Source organism: Oncorhynchus masou, unplaced genomic scaffold (assembly GCF_036934945.1).
Source record: "Oncorhynchus masou masou isolate Uvic2021 unplaced genomic scaffold, UVic_Omas_1.1 unplaced_scaffold_3364, whole genome shotgun sequence".
Lineage (NCBI taxonomy): Eukaryota > Metazoa > Chordata > Actinopteri > Salmoniformes > Salmonidae > Oncorhynchus > Oncorhynchus masou.
This window is the reverse complement of record NW_027009777.1, coordinates 21,206-39,970: the sequence shown is the minus strand read 5'-3', so window position 1 is coordinate 39,970 and position 18,765 is coordinate 21,206. Positions and strand designations below refer to the sequence as shown.

Below are 18,765 nucleotides of genomic sequence, written 5' to 3'. Positions count from 1 at the left end.
AGAGAGAGAGACATAGAGAGAGAGAGCAGAGAGGGAGACAGAGAGAGAGGGACAGAGAGAGAGAGAGAGAGACATAGAGAGAGACATAGAGAGAGAGAGACATAGAGAGAGAGACAGAGAGAGAGAGACAGAGAGAGACACAGAGAGAGAAAGAGAGAGAGAGACAGAGAGAGAGAGAGAGACAGAAAGACAGAGAGAGAGACAGAAAGACAGAGAGAGAGAGGGAGAATCACATCACCGTGGATTTTATTCTGTTTGAAAATGACAATAAAAAGCTGTTAAAGTCTGATTACCACTAATAATTTACACACCAGGGTGTGTGTGTGTGTGTGTGTGTGTGTGTGTGTGTGTGTGTGTGTGTGTGTGTGTCTCACCAGAGCGAAGTCCTTGTTAAGGACCATCTGCTCCAGCAGAGAGGTGAGGTTGTTGAAGAGGTGTGGCTGCATGTGGCTGTACATGTGAGGGAACCACCAGAACTCTGATACAGAACCGAGCAGCACATCATCTCCCTCATCCTCTTCATCTGTACCTGGAAACCACTCACACACACACACACACACACACACACACACACACACACACACACACACACACACACACACACACACACACACACACACACACACACACACACACACACACACACACACACAGTAGTTCTGACTGGTTCTGTCAGTTATATGTCTGGTTCTGACAGTAGTTATATGACTGGTTCTGACTGGTTCTGGCCAGTGGTTATGACTGGTTCTGACTGGTTCTGTCAGTAGTTATATGAGTGGTTCTGTCTGGTTCTGTCAGTAGTTATATGAGTGGTTCTGACTGGTTCTGTCAGTAGTTATATGACTGGTTCTGACTGGTTCTCTCAGTAGTTATATGAGTGGTTCTGTCTGGTTCTGACAGTAGTTATATGACTGGTTCTGACTGGTTCTGTCAGTAGTTATATGACTGGTTCTGACTGGTTCTGTCAGTAGTTATATGACTGGTTCTGACTGGTTCTGTCAGTAGTTATATGACTGGTTCTGACTGGTTCTGTCAGTAGTTATATGACTGGTTCTGACTGGTTCTGTCAGTAGTTATATGACTGGTTCTGACAGTAGTTATATGACTGGTTCTGACTGGTTCTGTCAGTAGTTATATGACTGGTTCTGACAGTAGTTATATGACTGGTTCTGACTGGTTCTGTCAGTAGTTATATGACTGGTTCTGACTGGTTCTGTCAGTAGTTATATGACTGGTTCTGTCAGTAGTTATATGACTGGTTCTGACTGGTTCTGTCAGTAGTTATATGACTGGTTCTGACTGGTTCTGACAGTAGTTATATGACTGGTTCTGACTGGTTCTGACAGTAGTTATATGACTGGTTCTGACTGGTTCTGTCAGTAGTTATATGACTGGTTCTGACTGGTTCTGTCAGTAGTTATATGAGTGGTTCTGACTGGTTCTGTCAGTAGTTATATGACTGGTTCTGACTGGTTCTGTCAGTAGTTATTTGACTGGTTCTGACTGGTTCTGACAGTAGTTATATGACTGGTTACTGTCTCTATATAATTACTGTCCTTAATATGATAGAACATTGTAACATTGTACTGTACCTGTATGGTAGAACTTTCCAGATTTGAGATTAAAGGTGAAGTTGGTGATTCGAGATCTCAGCTGGTTCTGAGTGTCCAGGAGGGCCTGGAGAAAGAGAGAGAGAGTTGTGTAAGATTTGTTATATGATCTCTTCTAAATGTCTGAGTGTTATAAATGTTGTGAGTGTTCAAAATGCCTGGGTGTTCTGAATGTTCTGATTGTTCTAAATGCCTGAGTGTTCTAAATGTGGAGTGTTCTAAATGTTCTGAGTGTTCTAAATGTTGTAAATGCCTGAGTGTTCTAAATGCTCTGAGTGTTTTAAATGTTCTGAGTGTTCTAAATGTTCTGAGTGTTCTGAATGCCTGAGTGTTCTAAATGTTCCGAGTGTTCTATATGTTCTGAGTGTTCTAAATGCCTGAGTGTTCTAAATGTTGAGTGTTCTAAATGCCTGAGTGTTCTAAATGTGGAGTGTTCTAAATGTTCTCAGTGTTCTAAATGCCGGAGTGTTCTAAATACCTGAGTGTTCTAAATGTGGAGTGTTCTAAATGCCTGAGTGTTCTAAATGTGGAGTGTTCTAAATGTTCTCAGTGTTCCAAATGTTCTCAGTGTTCCAAATGTTCTGAGTGTTCTAAATGTCTGAGTGTTCTAAATGTCCGAGTGTTCTAAATGTCCGAGTGTTTTAAATGTCTGGGTGTTCTAAATGTCTGAGTGTTTTAAATGTCTGGGTGTTCTAAATGTCCGGGTGTTCTAAATGTCCAAGTGTTCTAAATGTCTGAGTGTTTTAAATGTCTGGGTGTTCGATATGTCTGAGTGTTTTAAATGTCTGAGTGTTCTAAATGCCTGAGTGTTCTAAATGGTCTGAGTGTTCTAAATGTTCTAAATGCCTGAGTGTTCTAAATGCTCTGAGTGTTTTAAATGTTCTGAGTGTTCTAAATGTTCTGAGTGTTCTGAATGCCTGAGTGTTCTAAATGTTCCGAGTGTTCTAAATGTTCTGAGTGTTCTAAATGCCCGAGTGTTCTAAATGTGGAGTGTTCTAAATGCCTGAGTGTTCTAAATGTGGAGTGTTCTAAATGTTCTCAGTGTTCTAAATGCCGGAGTGTTCTAAATACCTGAGTGTTCTAAATGTGTAGTGTTCTAAATGCCTGAGTGTTCTAAATGTGTAGTGTTCTAAATGTTCTCAGTGTTCCAAATGTTCTCAGTGTTCCAAATGTTCTGAGTGTTCTAAATGTCTGAGTGTTCTAAATGTCCGAGTGTTCTAAATGTCCGAGTGTTTTAAATGTCTGGGTGTTCTAAATGTCTGAGTGTTTTAAATGTCTGGGTGTTCTAAATGTCCGGGTGTTCTAAATGTCTGAGTGTTCTAAATGTCCGAGTGTTTTAAATGTCTGGGTGTTCGATATGTCCGGGTGTTCTAAATGTCTGAGTGTTCGATATGTCTGAGTGTTTTAAATGTCTGGGTGTTCTAAATGTCTGGGTATTCTAAATGTCCGGGTGTTCTAAATGTCCGGGTGTTCTAAATGTCTGAGTATTCTAAATGTCTGGGTGTTCTAAATGTCTGGGTGTTCTAAATGTCCGGGTGTTCTAAATGTCTGAGTGTTCTAAATGTCCGGGTGTTCTAAATGTCTGGGTGTTCTAAATGTCCGGGTGTTCTAAATGTCTGAGTGTTCTAAATGTCTGGGTGTTTTAAATGTCTGAGTGTTCTAAATGTCCGGGTGTTCTAAATGTCCGGGTGTTCTAAATGTCTGAGTGTTCTAAATGTCTGGGTGTTTTAAATGTCTGAGTGTTCTAAATGTCCGGGTGTTCTAAATGTCTGAGTGTTCTAAATGTCCGGGTGTTCTAAATGTCTGGGTGTTCTAAATGTCCGGGTGTTCTAAATGTCTGAGTGTTCTAAATGTCTTGGTGTTTTAAATGTCTGGGTGTTCTAAATGTCTGAGTGTTCTAAATGTCCGGGTGTTCTAAATGTCTGAGTGTTCGATATGTCTGTGTGTTAGATCTCATGTGTTACATTCTCCTACATTCATTTTACATTTCCACAAACTTCAAAGTGTTTTCTTTCAAATGATACCAATATTATGCATAGTTAAATAAAGGTTACATTTGAAATAATAAAAAATAATATCAGGCAGGTAGATTTGGGTGTCATTTTCCTCCCCCCTCTCTCTCCTCTCTCTCCTCTCTCTTTCCCCTTCCCTCCTCTCTCTCATCTCTCTCCTCTCTCCTTTCTCTCCTCTCTCTTTCCCCTTCCCTCCTCTCCTTCTCCTCTCTCTCCTCTTTCTCATCTCTCTCATTCCCCTTTTTCTCTTTCCCCCTCTTCTCTTCTCTCCCTTCCCTTTCTCTCCTCTCTTTCCCCTTCCCTCCTCTTCCCTCTCTTCTCTTCTCTCCCCTTCCTTTCTCTCACTCTCATTCCCTTTCTCTCTTTCCCTAACTCTTCTCTTCTCTCCCATTCCCTTTCTCTCCTCTCTTTCCCCTTCCCCTCTCTCCTTCCCTTTTTTTCTCCTCTCTTTCCCCTTCCCCCTCTCTCCTTCCCTTTCTCTCCTCTCTTTCCCTTCCCTCCTCTTCCCTCTCTTCTCTTCTCTCCCCTTCCTCTCCTCTTTCCCCTTCCCTCCTCTTCCCTCTCTTCTCTTCTCTCCCCTTCCTCTCCTCTTTCCCCTTCCCTCCTCTTCCCTCTCTTCTCTTCTCTCCCCTTCCTCTCCTCTTTCCCCTTCCCTCCTCTTCCCTCTCTTCTCTTCTCTCCCCTTCCCTTTCTCTCACTCTCATTCCCCTTTCTCTCTTTCCCTAACTCTTCTCTTCTCTCCAATTCCCTTTCTCTCATATCTTTCCCCTTCCCCCCTCTCTCCTTCCCTGTCTCTCCTCTCTTTCCCCTTCCCTCCTCTTCCCTCTCTTCTCTTCTTTCCCCTTGACTCCTCTTCCCTCTCTTCTCTTCTCTCCCCTTCCTCTCCTCATTTCCCCTTCCCTCCTCTTCCCCCTCTTCTCTTCTCTCCCCTTCCCTTTCTCTCCTCTCTTTACCCTTCCCTACTCTTCCCTCTCTTCTCTTCTCTCCCCTTCCCTCTCTCTCCTCTCTCTCCTCCCCTTTCTCTCCTCTCTCTTTCCCCTTCCCTCCTCTCTTCTCTCTCTCCCCCTTTCTTCTCCTCTCTCTCTTCCCCTTTCTCTCCTCTCTCTTTCCCCTTCCCTCCTCTCCCCTCTCTTCTCTCTCCCCCTCTCTTCTCTCTCTCCCCCTCTCTCTTCTCTCTTCCTCCTTCTCTCTCATTCTCCTCCCCCTTTCATTCCATTTCCCTCTCCCCCATATTTCTCCTCCCTCTACTTCCATACTTCTCTCAATCTCTCTGTGAAAATGTCAAATTCTCTGAAGACAACTGTTTTATTTTAAAGGAAGGCTGATACAGCAGGAATGAATGGCTGTATCATTCTCTTGTCTCTTTCTCTCAGTCTGTCTCTTCTCTCTCCATCTATCCCTGTCTCTCTCTCTTTCTCTCAGTCTGTCTCTCCTCTCTCCATCTATCCCCGTCTCTCTCTCTTTCTCTCAGTCTGTCTCTCCCTCTCAATCTATCCCCGTCTCTCTCTCTCTTCCCCTTTCTCTCCTCTCTCCATCTATCCCCGTCTCTCTCTCTTTCTCTCAGTCTGTCTCTCTCCTCTCTCCATCTATCCCCGTCTCTCTCTCTTTCTCTCAGTCTGTCTCTCTCCTCTCTCCGTCTGTCCTCATCTCTCTCTCTTTCTCTCAGTCTGTCTCTCTCCTCTCTCCATCTATCCCCGTCTCTCTCTCTTTCTCTCAGTCTGTCTCTCTCCTCTCTCCGTCTGTCCTCATCTCTCTCTCTTTCTCTCAGTCTGTCTCTCTCCTCTCTCCGTCTGTCCTCCTCATCTCTCTCTTTCTCTCAGTCTGTCTCTCTCATCTCTCTGTCTGTCCTCATCTCGCTCTCTTTCTCTCAGTCTGTCTCTCTCCTCTCTCCGTCTGTCCTCATCTCTCTCTCTTTCTCTCAGTCTGTCTCTCTCCTCTCTCCGTCTGTCCTCATCTCTCTCTCTTTCTCTCAGTCTGTCTTCCATCTATCCCCGTCTCTCTCTCTTTCTCTCAGTCTGTCTCTCTCCTCTCTCCGTCTGTCCTCATCTCTCTCTCTTTCTCTCAGTCTGTCTCTCTCCTCTCTCCGTCTGTCCTCATCTCTCTCTCTTTCTCTCAGTCTGTCTCTCTCATCTCTCTGTCTGTCCTCATCTCTCTCTCTTTCTCTCAGTCTGTCTCTCTCCTCTCTCCGTCTGTCCTCATCTCTCTCTCTTTCTCTCAGTCTGTCTCTCTCCTCTCTCCGTCTGTCCTCATCTCTCTCTCTTTCTCTTAGTCTGTCTCTCTCCTCTCTCCGTCTGTCCTCATCTCTCTCTCTTTCTCTCAGTCTGTCTCTCTCCTCTCTCCGTCTGTCCTCATCTCTCTCTCTTTCTCTCAGTCTGTCTCTCTCCTCTCTCCGTCTGTCCTCATCTCTCTCTCTTTCTTTCTCTTTCAATCTCTACCCTTTTCAGACATTCCCCATCTCCCTTCTGTCCTGTCCCCTCTATCTCTCTCTACCTTCTCTATCTCTCTCTACCTTCTCTACCTCTCTCTACCTTCATCTCCCTTCTGTCCTGTCCCCTCTATCTCTCTCTACCTTCTCTATCTCTCTCTACCTTCTCTATCTCTCTCTACCTTCTCTATCTCTCTCTACCTTCATCTCCCTTCTGTCCTGTCCCCTCTATCTCTCTCTACCTTCTCTATCTCTCTCTACCTTCTCGATCTCTCTCTACCTTCATCTCCCTTCTGTCCTGTCCCCTCTATCTCTCTCTACCTTCTCTATCTCTCTCTACCTTCATCTCCCTTCTGTCCTGTCCCCTCTATCTCTCCCTACCTTCTCTATCTCTCTCTACCTTCTCTATCTCTCTCTACCTTCATCTCCCCTCTATCTCTCTCTACCTTCTCTATCTCTCTCTACCTTCTCTATCTCTCTCTACCTTCATCTCCCTTCTGTCCTGTCCCCTCTATCTCTCTCTACCTTCTCTACCTCTCTCTACCTTCATCTCCTTCTGTCCTGTCCCCTCTATCTCTCTCTACCTTCTCTATCTCTCTCTACCTTCATCTCCTTCTGTCCTGTCCCCTCTATCTCTCTCTACCTTCTCTATCTCTCTCTACCTTCTCGATCTCTCTCTACCTTCATCTCCCTTCTGTCCTGTCCCCTCTATCTCTCTCTACCTTCTCTATCTCTCTCTACCTTCATCTCCCTTCTGTCCTGTCCCCTCTATCTCTCTCTACCTTCTCTATCTCTCTCTACCTTCATCTCCTTCTGTCCTGTCCCCTCTATCTCTCTCTACCTTCTCTATCTCTCTCTACCTTCTCGATCTCTCTCTACCTTCATCTCCCTTCTGTCCTGTCCCCTCTATCTCTCTCTACCTTCTCTATCTCTCTCTACCTTCATCTCCCTTCTTTCCTGTCCCCTATATCTCTCTCTACCTTCTCTCCTTCTCCCTCTGTCTGAGGTGTTGGGCAGGCTAGTATAATCTCTCCTTCTCTCTCTGTGTCTGTCCCCCTCCCCTCCCACTCTCTCTCTCTCTCACCTCCTCTCTCTGTGTCTGTCCCCCTCCCCTCCCACTCTCTCTCTCTCTCTCACCTCTCTCTGTGTCTGTCCCCCTCCCCTCCCACTCTCTCTCTCTCTCTCTCTCTCTCTCTCACCTCCTCTCTCTGTGTCTGTTCCCCCTCCCTCCCTCACCTCCTTCTCTCTCTCTCCCCCCCCTCTCTCCAAGGTCCTAGATGTTCAGGTCATATTTCTGATGCATTATAGGAAAAATGTCAAACACTGACAGGTAGTGACATTCTAATCTACAGAGCTACACACACACACACACACACACACACACACACACACACACACACACACACACACACACACACACACACACACACACACACACACACACACACACACACACACACACACACACACACCTTTCTCCCCAGAGTGCAGGCTGTGTGGTGTCAGGATCGATGCAGTGAGCCAAGCAAAAGGCCCTGGTCTAATCTCAGACACACTGCAGAGCAACACACCTCTCCCCTGTCACACACACACCTCTCCCCTGTCACACACACTAATACACACTGCAGTGAGCCAAGCAAAAGGCCCTGGTCTAATCTCAGACACACTGCAGAGCAACACACACACACCTCTCCCCTGTCACACACACTAATACACACTGCAGTGAGCCAAACAAAAGGCCCAGGTCTAATCTCAGACACACTGCACCGCTTGGAGCCCCACCCCATTTCCTCCTACCTTAACTTCCTTGGTGTTCATGGAGCCCCCCCCCCCCTGTTTCCTCCTACCTTAACATCCTTGGTGTTCATGGAGCCCCCCCCAAACTTAACATCCTTGGTGTTCATGCAGCCCCCCTCCTACCTTAACATCCTTGGTGTTCATGGAGCCCCCACCCCACCGTTTCCTCCTACCTTAACATCCTTGGTGTTCATGGAGCCCCGCCCCCCCACCGTTTCCTCCTACCTTAACATCCTTGGTGTTCATGGAGCCCCCCACCTTAACATCCTTGGTGTTCATGGAGCCCCCCACCCCACCGTTTCCTCCTACCTTAACATCCTTGGTGTTCATGGAGCCCCCCCCTCCCTCCTACCTTAACATCCTTGGTGTTCATGGATCCCCCATTTCCTCCTACCTTAACATTCTTGGTGTTCATGGAGACCCCCCCCCCGTTTCCTCCTACCTTAACATCCTTGGTGTTCATGGAGCCCCCGTTTCCTCCTACCTTAACATCCTTGGTGTTCATGGAGCCCCCCAAACTTAACATCCTTGGTGTTCATGAAGCCCCCCACCTTAACATCCTTGGTGTTCATGGAGCCCCCCACCCCACCGTTTCCTCCTACCTTAACATCCTTGGTGTTCATGGAGCCCCGCCCCCCCCACCGTTTCCTCCTACCTTAACATCCTTGGTGTTCATGGAGCCCCGCCCCCCACCCGTTTCCTCCTACCTTAACATCCTTGGTGTTCATGGAGCCCCCCACCTTAACATCCTTGGTGTTCATGGAGCCCCCCCCTCCCTCCTACCTTAACATCCTTGGTGTTCATGGATCCCCCCCCCATTTCCTCCTACCTTAACATTCTTGGTGTTCATGGACCCCCCACCATTTCCTCCTACCTTAACATCCTTGGTGTTCATGGAGCCCCCCCTCCCTCCTACCTTAACATCCTTAGTGTTCATGGAGCCCCCTCCCGTTTCCTCCTACCTTAACATCCTTGGTGTTCATGGAGCCCCCCCCTCCCTCCTACCTTAACATCCTTGGTGTTCATGGAGCCCCCCCCCTCCCTCCTACCTTAACATCCTTGGTGTTCATGGAGCCCCCCACCCCACCGTTTCCTCCTACCTTAACATCCTTGGTGTTCATGGAGCCCCCCACCCCACCGTTTCCTCCTACCTTAACATCCTTGGTGTTCATGCGTGTTCCTTCCTTCCCAACAAAGATGTCATCTATATCCACCAGGATGTGACGCTCCAACCCCAACGACAACTTCCTGTCCGTGAGGTAAGTGATAGCGTCCACCAATAGGAGCCTGTGTAGCCAGTAGCCCAGGCCGTGTCCGAAGATGACCCTTTGAACACCGTCAAAAAGCCCCGCATCCAACACCACCGTAGCCCGTAGGCCCCGACTGAAACCAGGGACTGGATTATCTCCGCTGCCCACTCCGGGGCCTCCCTCCCTGGGCCGTGCCTGGACAACAGCCTGGTAGGAGGAGTGGTTGGAGGAGAATGTGGTCCAGTCATCACCAGGGAGTGGTCCACGGTCCGTCTCAGCCCGCGTCAGGTGGAGGAGGGGCGAACGTGACATCACAGAGGCGTCTCGGAGCGCCTGATTGGTCCGTAGCAGCAGGGGAAGACCCCGGAGATTCAGCAGGGGCGGAGAGTTCTGATTGGCTCTGTGGAAGGTGATGATGCCGACTCGATAACGGAGACAGTACTGGGGGACAACAAGGGACAACATTTGGCAAGAGGCAGCTGACAACCAGACGAACGTTAGTGAACGTTAGTTAATGTTAGCTGACAACCAGACGAACGTTAGTGAATGTTAGTTAATGTTAGCTGACAACCAGACGAGCGTTAGTTAATGTTAGTTGACAACCAGACGAACGTTAGTGAATGTTAGTTAATGTTAGCTGACAACCAGACGAACGTTAGTTAATGTTAGTTGACAACCAGACGAGCGTTAGTGAGCGTTAGCTGACAACCCGGAGGCGAGCGTTAGTGAACGTTAGCTGACAACCAGGCGAGCGTTAGTTACTGTTAGTTGACAACCAGACGAACGTTAGTTAATGTTAGCTGACAACCAGACGAACGTTAGTTAATGTTAGCTGACAACAAGACGAATGTTAGTTAATGTTAGCTGACAACCAGACAAACGTTAGTGAATGTTAGTTGACAACCAGACGAGCGTTAGTTGACAACCAGGCGAATGTTAGTTGACAACCAGGCGAGCGTTAGTTAATGTTAGTTGACAACCAGACGAGCGTTAGCTGACAACCAGACGAGCGTTAGTTAATGTTAGCTGACAACCAGACGAGCGTTAGTTAATGTTAGCTGACAACCAGACAAGCGTTAGTTAATGTTAGCTGACAACCAGGCGAGCGTTAGTTAATGTTAGCTGACAACCAGGCGAACGTTAGTGAATGTTAGCTGACAACCAGACGAACGTTAGTGAATGTTAGCTGACAACCAGACGAACGTTAGTGAATGTTAGCTGACAACCAGACGAACGTTAGTTAATGTTAGTTGACAACCAGGCGGCGTTAGTGAATGTTAGCTGACAACCAGGCGAAGCGTCAGTGAATGTTAGCTGACAACCAGGCGAACGTTAGCTGACAACCAGGCGAGCGTTAGTTAATGTTAGTTGACAACCAGACGAGCGTTAGTGAACGCGTTAGTTAATGTTAGCTGACAACCAGACGAACGTTAGTGAATGTTAGTTAATGTTAGCTGACAACCAGACGAACGTTAGTTAATGTTAGCTGACAACCAGACGAACGTTAGTTAATGTTAGCTGACAACCAGACGAACGTTAGTTAATGTTAGCTGACAACCAGACGGACGTTAGTGAATGTTAGTTGACAACCAGACGAACGTTAGTGAATGTTAGCTGACAACCAGATGAACGTTAGTGAACGTTAGCTGACAACCAGACGAACGTTAGTTAATGTTAGCTGACAACCAGATGAACGTTAGTTAATGTTAGCTGACAACCAGACGAACGTTAGTTAATGTTAGTTGACAACCAGACGAACGTTAGTGAATGTTAGTTAATTTTAGCTGACAACCAGACGAACGTTAGTGAATGTTAGTTAATGTTAGCTGACAACCAGACGAACGTTAGTTAATGTTAGCTGACAAACAGACAAACGTTAGTGAATGTTAGTTAATGTTAGCTGACAACCAGACGAACGTTAGTTAATGTTAGTTGACAACCAGACGAACGTTAGTTAATGTTAGCTGACAACCAGACAAACGTTAGTGAATGTTAGTTAATGTTAGCTGACAACCAGACGAACGTTAGTTAATGTTAGTTGACAACCAGACGAACGTTAGTTAATGTTAGCTGACAACCAGACGAACGTTAGTGAATGTTAGTTAATGTTAGCTGACAACCAGACAAATGTTAGTGAATGTTAGTTAATGTTAGCTGACAACCAGAAGAACGTTAGTTAATGTTAGTTGACAACCAGACGAACGTTAGTTAATGTTAGCTGACAACCAGACGAACGTTAGTTAATGTTAGTTGACAACCAGACGAACGTTAGTTAATGTTAGCTGACAACCAGACGAACGTTAGTGAATGTTAGCTGACAACCAGACGAACGTTAGTGAATGTTAGTGATCGTTCAACAGCTGTCTTTGCCAGGGGTCAGTGTGTCTGTTCCAGGGGTCAGTGTGTCAGTGTGTCTGTTCCCGGGGTCAGTGTGTCTGTTCCAGGGGTCAGTGTGTCTGTTCCAGGGGTCAGTGTGTCTGTTCCAGGGGTCAGAGTGTCTGTTCCAGGGGTCAGTGTGTCTGTTCCAGGGGTCAGTGTGTCTGTTCCAGGGGTCAGTGTGTCTGTTCCAGGGGTCAGTGTGTCTGTTCCCGGGGTCAGTGTGTCTGTTCCCGGGGTCAGTGTGTCTGTTCCCGGGGTCAGTGTGTCTGTTCCAGGGGTCAGTGTGTCTGTTCCAGGGGTCAGTGTGTCTGTTCCAGGGGTCAGTGTGTCTGTTCCAGGGGTCAGTGTGTCTGTTCCAGGGGTCTGTGTGTCTGTACCTGGTGTAGCAGCTGTCTGTTCCAGGGGTCAGTGTGTCTGTACCTGGTGTAGCAGCTGTCTGTTCCCGGGGTCAGTGTGTCTGTTCCAGGGGTCAGTGTGTCTGTTCCCGGGGTCAGTGTGTCTGTTCCAGGGGTCAGTGTGTCTGTACCTGGTGTAGCAGCTGTCTGTTCCCGGGGTCAGTGTGTCTGTTCCAGGGGTCAGTGTGTCTGTACCTGGTGTAGCAGCTGTCTGTTCCCGGGGTCAGTGTGGGCGTACTTCAACAGACTCTCGTAGATGACCAGGATGTAGCGACCACGCCCCTTTGAAATAAAGAGAACAACGTAAAACAGCTCGTTACACTTCTGTTGTGACGTAACCACGGCAATGTGCGGTTGGCTTTTGATGTGTTACAGGTCCTTTGTGATTTTAGATGTAACCACGGCAACATGCGGTAGCTTCTGTGTTGGGGGTAGAAGCTGTTCAGCAGTCTAATGTTTCAGGGGTAGAAGCTGTTCAGCAGTCTACTGTTTTGGGGGTAGAAGCTGTTCAACAGTCTAATGTTTCAGGGGTAGAAGCTGTTCAGCAGTCTACTGTTTCAGGGGTAGAAGCTGTTCAACAGTCTACTGTTTCAGGGGTAGAAGCTGTTCAGCAGTCTACTGTTTTGATGGTAGAAGCTGTTCAGCAGTCTACTGTTTTGGGGGTAGAAGCTGTTCAGCAGTCTACTGTTTCAGGGGTAGAAGCTGTTCAACAGTCTACTGTGTTGGGGGTAGAAGCTGTTCAGCAGTCTACTGTTTCAGGGGTAGAAGCTGTTCAGCAGTCTACTGTTTCAGGGGTAGAAGCTGTTCAACAGTCTACTGTTTCAGGGGTAGAAGCTGTTCAACAGTCTACTGTATTGTGGGTAGAAGCTGTTCAGCAGTCTAATGTTTTGGGGGTAGAAGCTGTTCAGCAGTCTACTGTTTTGGGGGTAGAAGCTGTTCAACAGTCTACTGTTTCAGGGGTAGAAGCTGTTCAACAGTCTACTGTTTCAGGGGTAGAAGCTGTTCAACAGTCTACTGTATTGTGGGTAGAAGCTGTTCAGCAGTCTAATGTTTTGGGGGTAGAAGCTGTTCAACAGTCTACTGTTTCAGGGGTAGAAGCTGTTCAACAGTCTACTGTTTCAGGGGTAGAAGCTGTTCAACAGTCTACTGTTTCAGGGGTAGAAGCTGTTCAGCAGTCTACTGTTTCAGGGGTAGAAGCTGTTCAACAGTCTACTGTTTCAGGGGTAGAAGCTGTTCAGCAGTCTACTGTTTCAGGGGTAGAAGCTGTTCAACAGTCTACTGTTTCAGGGGTAGAAGCTGTTCAGCAGTCTACTGTGTTGGGGGTAGAAGCTGTTCAGCAGTCTACTGTTTCAGGGGTAGAAGCTGTTCAACAGTCTACTGTTTCAGGGGTAGAAGCTGTTCAGCAGTCTACTGTTTCAGGGGTAGAAGCTGTTCAGCAGTCTAATGTTTTGGGGGTAGAAGCTGTTCAACAGTCTACTGTGTTGGGGGTAGAAGCTGTTCAGCAGTCTACTGTTTTGGGGGTAGAAGCTGTTCAGCAGTCTACTGTTTTGGGGGTAGAAGCTGTTCAACAGTCTACTGTGTTGGGGGTAGAAGCTGTTCAGCAGTCTACTGTGTTGGGGGTAGAAGCTGTTCAGCAGTCTACTGTTTTGGGGGTAGAAGCTGTTCAGCAGTCTAATGTTTTGGGGGTAGAAGCTGTTCAGCAGTCTACTGTTTCAGGGGTAGAAGCTGTTCAGCAGTCTACTGTGTTGGGGGTAGAAGCTGTTCAGCAGTCTACTGTTTCAGGGGTAGAAGCTGTTCAGCAGTCTACTGTTTTGGGGGTAGAAGCTGTTCAGCAGTCTACTGTTTTGGGGGTAGAAGCTGTTCAGCAGTCTACTGTGTTGGGGGTAGAAGCTGTTCAGCAGTCTACTGTTTTGGGGGTAGAAGCTGTTCAGCAGTCTACTGTTTTGTGGGTAGAAGCTGTTCAGCAGTCTACTGTTTTGGGGGTAGAAGCTGTTCAACAGTCTACTGTGTTGGGGGTAGAAGCTGTTCAACAGTCTACTGTTTCAGGGGTAGAAGCTGTTCAACAGTCTACTGTGTTGGGGGTAGAAGCTGTTCAGCAGTCTACTGTGTTGGGGATAGAAGCTGTTCAACAGTCTACTGTTTTGGGGGTAGAAGCTGGTCAGCAGTCTACTGTTTCAGGGGTAGAAGCTGTTCAACAGTCTACTGTTTCAGGGGTAGAAGCTGTTCAACAGTCTACTGTGTTGGGGGTAGAAGCTGTTCAGCAGTCTACTGTTTTGGGGGTAGAAGCTGTTCAACAGTCTACTGTTTCAGGGGTAGAAGCTGTTCAGCAGTCTACTGTTTTGGGGGTAGAAGCTGTTCAACAGTCTACTGTGTTGGGGGTAGAAGCTGTTCAGCAGTCTAATGTTTTGGGGGTAGAAGCTGGTCAGCAGTCTACTGTTTCAGGGGTAGAAGCTGTTCAACAGTCTACTGTTTCAGGGGTAGAAGCTGTTCAACAGTCTACTGTGTTGGGGGTAGAAGCTGTTCAGCAGTCTAATGTTTTGGGGGTAGAAGCTGTTCAACAGTCTACTGTTTCAGGGGTAGAAGCTGTTCAGCAGTCTACTGTTTCAGGGGTAGAAGCTGTTCAACAGTCTACTGTATTGTGGGTAGAAGCTGTTCAGCAGTCTAATGTTTTGGGGGTAGAAGCTGTTCAGCAGTCTACTGTTTTGGGGGTAGAAGCTGTTCAACAGTCTACTGTTTCAGGGGTAGAAGCTGTTCAACAGTCTACTGTTTCAGGGGTAGAAGCTGTTCAACAGTCTACTGTATTGTGGGTAGAAGCTGTTCAGCAGTCTAATGTTTTGGGGTAGGAAGCTGTTCAACAGTCTACTGTTTCAGGGGTAGAAGCTGTTCAACAGTCTACTGTTTCAGGGGTAGAAGCTGTTCAACAGTCTACTGTTTCAGGGGTAGAAGCTGTTCAGCAGTCTACTGTTTCAGGGGTAGAAGCTGTTCAACAGTCTACTGTTTCAGGGGTAGAAGCTGTTCAGCAGTCTACTGTTTCAGGGGTAGAAGCTGTTCAACAGTCTACTGTTTCAGGGGTAGAAGCTGTTCAGCAGTCTAATGTTTTGGGGGTAGAAGCTGGTCAGCAGTCTACTGTTTTGGGGGTAGAAGCTGTTCAGCAGTCTACTGTGTTGGGGGTAGAAGCTGTTCAGCAGTCTACTGTTTTGGGGGTAGAAGCTGTTCAGCAGTCTACTGTTTCAGGGGTAGAAGCTGTTCAGCAGTCTACTGTTTCAGGGGTAGAAGCTGTTCAGCAGTCTACTGTTTCAGGGGTAGAAGCTGTATATTTTTTACCTGGTCAGTGAGACAGGTCTCCCTTCCCCATAATAATAATAATATTAACCTGGTCAGTGAGAGGAGGCAGGTCTCCCTTCCCCATAATAATAATAATATTAACCTGGTCAGTGAGGCAGGTCTCCCTTCCCTAAAATAATAATAATATTAACCTGGTCAGTGAGAGGAGACAGGTCTCCCTTCCCCATAATAATAATAATATTAACCTGGTCAGTGAGACAGGTCTCCCTTCCCCATAATAATAATAATATTAACCTGGTCAGTGAGACAGGTCTCCCTTCCCCATAATAATAATAATATTAACCTGGTCAGTGAGAGGAGACAGGTCTCCTTCCCCATAATAATAATAATATTAACCTGGTCAGTGAGACAGGTCTCCTTCCCCATAAAAATAATAATAAACCTGGTCAGTGAGACAGGTCTCCCTTCCCCATAATAATAATAATATTAACCTGGTCAGTGAGAGGAGGCAGGTCTCCCTTCCCCATAATAATAATAATATTAACCTGGTCAGTGAGAGAGGCAGGTCTCCTTCCCCATAATAATAATAATATTAACCTGGTCAGTGAGAGGAGGCAGGTCTCCCTTCCCCATAATAATAATAATATTAACCTGGTCAGTGCGAGGAGGCAGGTCTCCCTTCCCCATAATAATAATAATATTAACCTGGTCAGTGAGAGGAGGCAGGTCTCCCTTCCCCATAATAATAATAATATTAACCTGGTCAGTGAGAGGAGGCAGGTCTCCCCTTCCCCATAATAATAATAATATTAACCTGGTCAGTGCGAGGAGGCAGGTCTCCCTTCCCCCATAATAATAATATTAACCTGGTCAGTGCGAGGAGGCAGGTCTCCCTTCCCCATAATAATAATATTAACCTGGTCAGTGAGAGGAGGCAGGTCTCCCTTCCCCATAATAATAATAATATTAACCTGGTCAGTGCGAGGAGGCAGGTCTCCCTTCCCATAATAATAATAATATTAACCTGGTCAGTGAGAGGAGACAGGTCTCCCTTCCCCATAATAATAATAATATTAACCTGGTCAGTGAGAGGAGGCAGGTCTCCTTCCCCATAATAATAATAATATTAACCTGGTCAGTGCGAGGAGGCAGGTCTCCCTTCCCATAATAATAATAATATTAACCTGGTCAGTGAGGCAGGTCTCCTTCCCCATAATAATAATAATATTAACCTGGTCAGTGAGAGGAGGCAGGTCTCCTTCCCCATAATAATAATAATATTAACCTGGTCAGTGAGAGGAGGCAGGTCTCCTTCCCCATAATAATAATAATATTAACCTGGTCAGTGAGAGGAGACAGGTCTCCCTTCCCCATAATAATAATAATATTAACCTGGTCAGTGAGAGGAGACAGGTCTCCCTTCCCCATAATAATAATAATATTAACCTGGTCAGTGAGAGGAGACAGGTCTCCCCTTCCCCATAATAATAATAATATTAACCTGGTCAGTGAGAGGAGACAGGTCTCCCTTCCCCATAATAATAATACTATTAACATGGTCAGTGAGAGGAGACAGGTCTCCCTTCCCCATAATAATAATAATATTAACCTGGTCAGTGAGAGGAGACAGGTCTCCCTTCCCCATAATAATAATACTATTAACATGGTCAGTGAGAGGAGACAGGTCTCCCTTCCCCATAATAATAATAATATTAACCTGGTCAGTGAGAGGAGACAGGTCTCCCTTCCCCATAATAATAATAATATTAACCTGGTCAGTGAGAGGAGACAGGTCTCCCTTCCCCATGATAATAATAATATTAACCTGGTCAGTGAGAGGAGACAGGTCTCCCTTCCCATAATAATAATAATATTAACCTGGTCAGTGAGAGGAGACAGGTCTCCTTCCCCATAATAATAATAATATTAACCTGGTCAGTGAGAGGAGACAGGTCTCCTTCCCCATAATAATAATAATATTAACCTGGTCAGTGAGAGGAGACAGGTCTCCTTCCCCATAATAATAATAATATTAACCTGGTCAGTGAGAGGAGACAGGTCTCCCTTCCCCATGATAATAATAATATTAACCTGGTCAGTGAGAGGAGACAGGTCTCCCTTCCCCATAATAATAATAATAATATTAACCTGGTCAGTGAGACAGGTCTCCCTTCCCCATAATAATAATAATATTAACCTGGTCAGTGAGACAGGTCTCCCTTCCCCATAATAATAATAATATTAACCTGGTCAGTGAGAGGAGACAGGTCTCCCTTCCCCATAATAATAATAATATTAACCTGGTCAGTGAGACAGGTCTCCTTCCCCATAATAATAATAATATTAACCTGGTCAGTGAGAGGAGGCAGGTCTCCCCTTCCCCATAATAATAATAATATTAACCTGGTCAGTGAGAGGAGGCAGGTCTCCCTTCCCCATAATAATAATACTATTAACCTGGTCAGTGAGAGGAGGCAGGTCTCCCTTCCCCATAATAATAATAATATTAACCTGGTCAGTGAGAGGAGGCAGGTCTCCCTTCCCCATAATAATAATAATATTAACCTGGTCAGTGAGAGGAGACAGGTCTCCCTTCCCATAATAATAATATTAACCTGGTCAGTGAGAGGAGGCAGGTCTCCCTTCCCCATAATAATAATAATATTAACATGGTCAGTGAGAGGAGGCAGGTCTCCCTTCCCCATAATATAATAATATTAACCTGGTCAGTGAGAGGAGACAGGTCTCCCTTCCCCATAATAATAATAATATTAACCTGGTCAGTGAAGCAGGTCTCCCTTCCCCATAATAATAATAATATTAACCTGGTCAGTGAGAGGAGACAGGTCTCCCTTCCCCATAATAATAATAATATTAACCTGGTCAGTGAGACAGGTCTCCCTTCCCCATAATAATAATAATATTAACCTGGTCAGTGAGGCAGGTCTCCCTTCCCCATAATAATAATAATATTAACCTGGTCAGTGAGACAGGTCTCCCTTCCACATAATAATAATAATATTAACCTGGTCAGTGAGACAGGTCTCCCTTCCCCATAATAATAATAATATTAACCTGGTCAGTGAGACAGGTCTCCCTTCCCCATAATAATAATAATATTAACCTGGTCAGTGAGAGGAGGCAGGTCTCCCTTCCCCATAATAATAATATTAACCTGGTCAGTGAGAGGAGACAGGTCTCCTTCCCATAATAATAATAATATTAACCTGGTCAGTGAGAGGAGACAGGTCTCCCTTCCCCATAATAATAATAATATTAACCTGGTCAGTGAGACAGGTCTCCCTTCCCCATAATAATAATAATATTAACCTGGTCAGTGACAGAGACAGGTCTCCTTCCCCATAATAATAATAATATTAACCTGGTCAGTGAGAGGCAGGTCTCCTTCCCCATAATAATAATAATATTAACCTGGTCAGTGAGAGGAAGCAGGTCTCCCTTCCCCATAATAATAATAATATTAACCTGGTCAGTGAGAGGAGGCAGGTCTCCCTTCCCCATAATAATAATAATATTAACCTGGTCAGTGAGAGGAGACAGGTCTCCCTTCCCCATAATAATAATAATATTAACCTGGTCAGTGAGAGGAGA

The 18,765-nt window shown here is 46.0% G+C and overlaps 1 protein-coding gene across 1 annotated transcript in view; it reads right to left on the bottom strand.

The window, feature by feature from the left end:
- Positions 1–374: 374 nt before the first annotated feature.
- LOC135534408 (bifunctional heparan sulfate N-deacetylase/N-sulfotransferase 4-like) overlaps positions 375–18,765 on the bottom strand; it is a gene marked incomplete at its 3' end in the record, with an annotated part of 34,683 nt that continues 16,292 nt past the window's right edge. The window contains exons 3-6 of the mRNA XM_064961415.1: positions 12,064–12,150; positions 8,996–9,535; positions 1,593–1,677; positions 375–529 (exon numbers count right to left, since the gene is read on the bottom strand). Coding sequence (XP_064817487.1) covers positions 375–529; positions 1,593–1,677; positions 8,996–9,535; positions 12,064–12,150 — 867 coding nt within the window. The remainder of the gene's footprint in view (positions 530–1,592; positions 1,678–8,995; positions 9,536–12,063; positions 12,151–18,765) is intronic.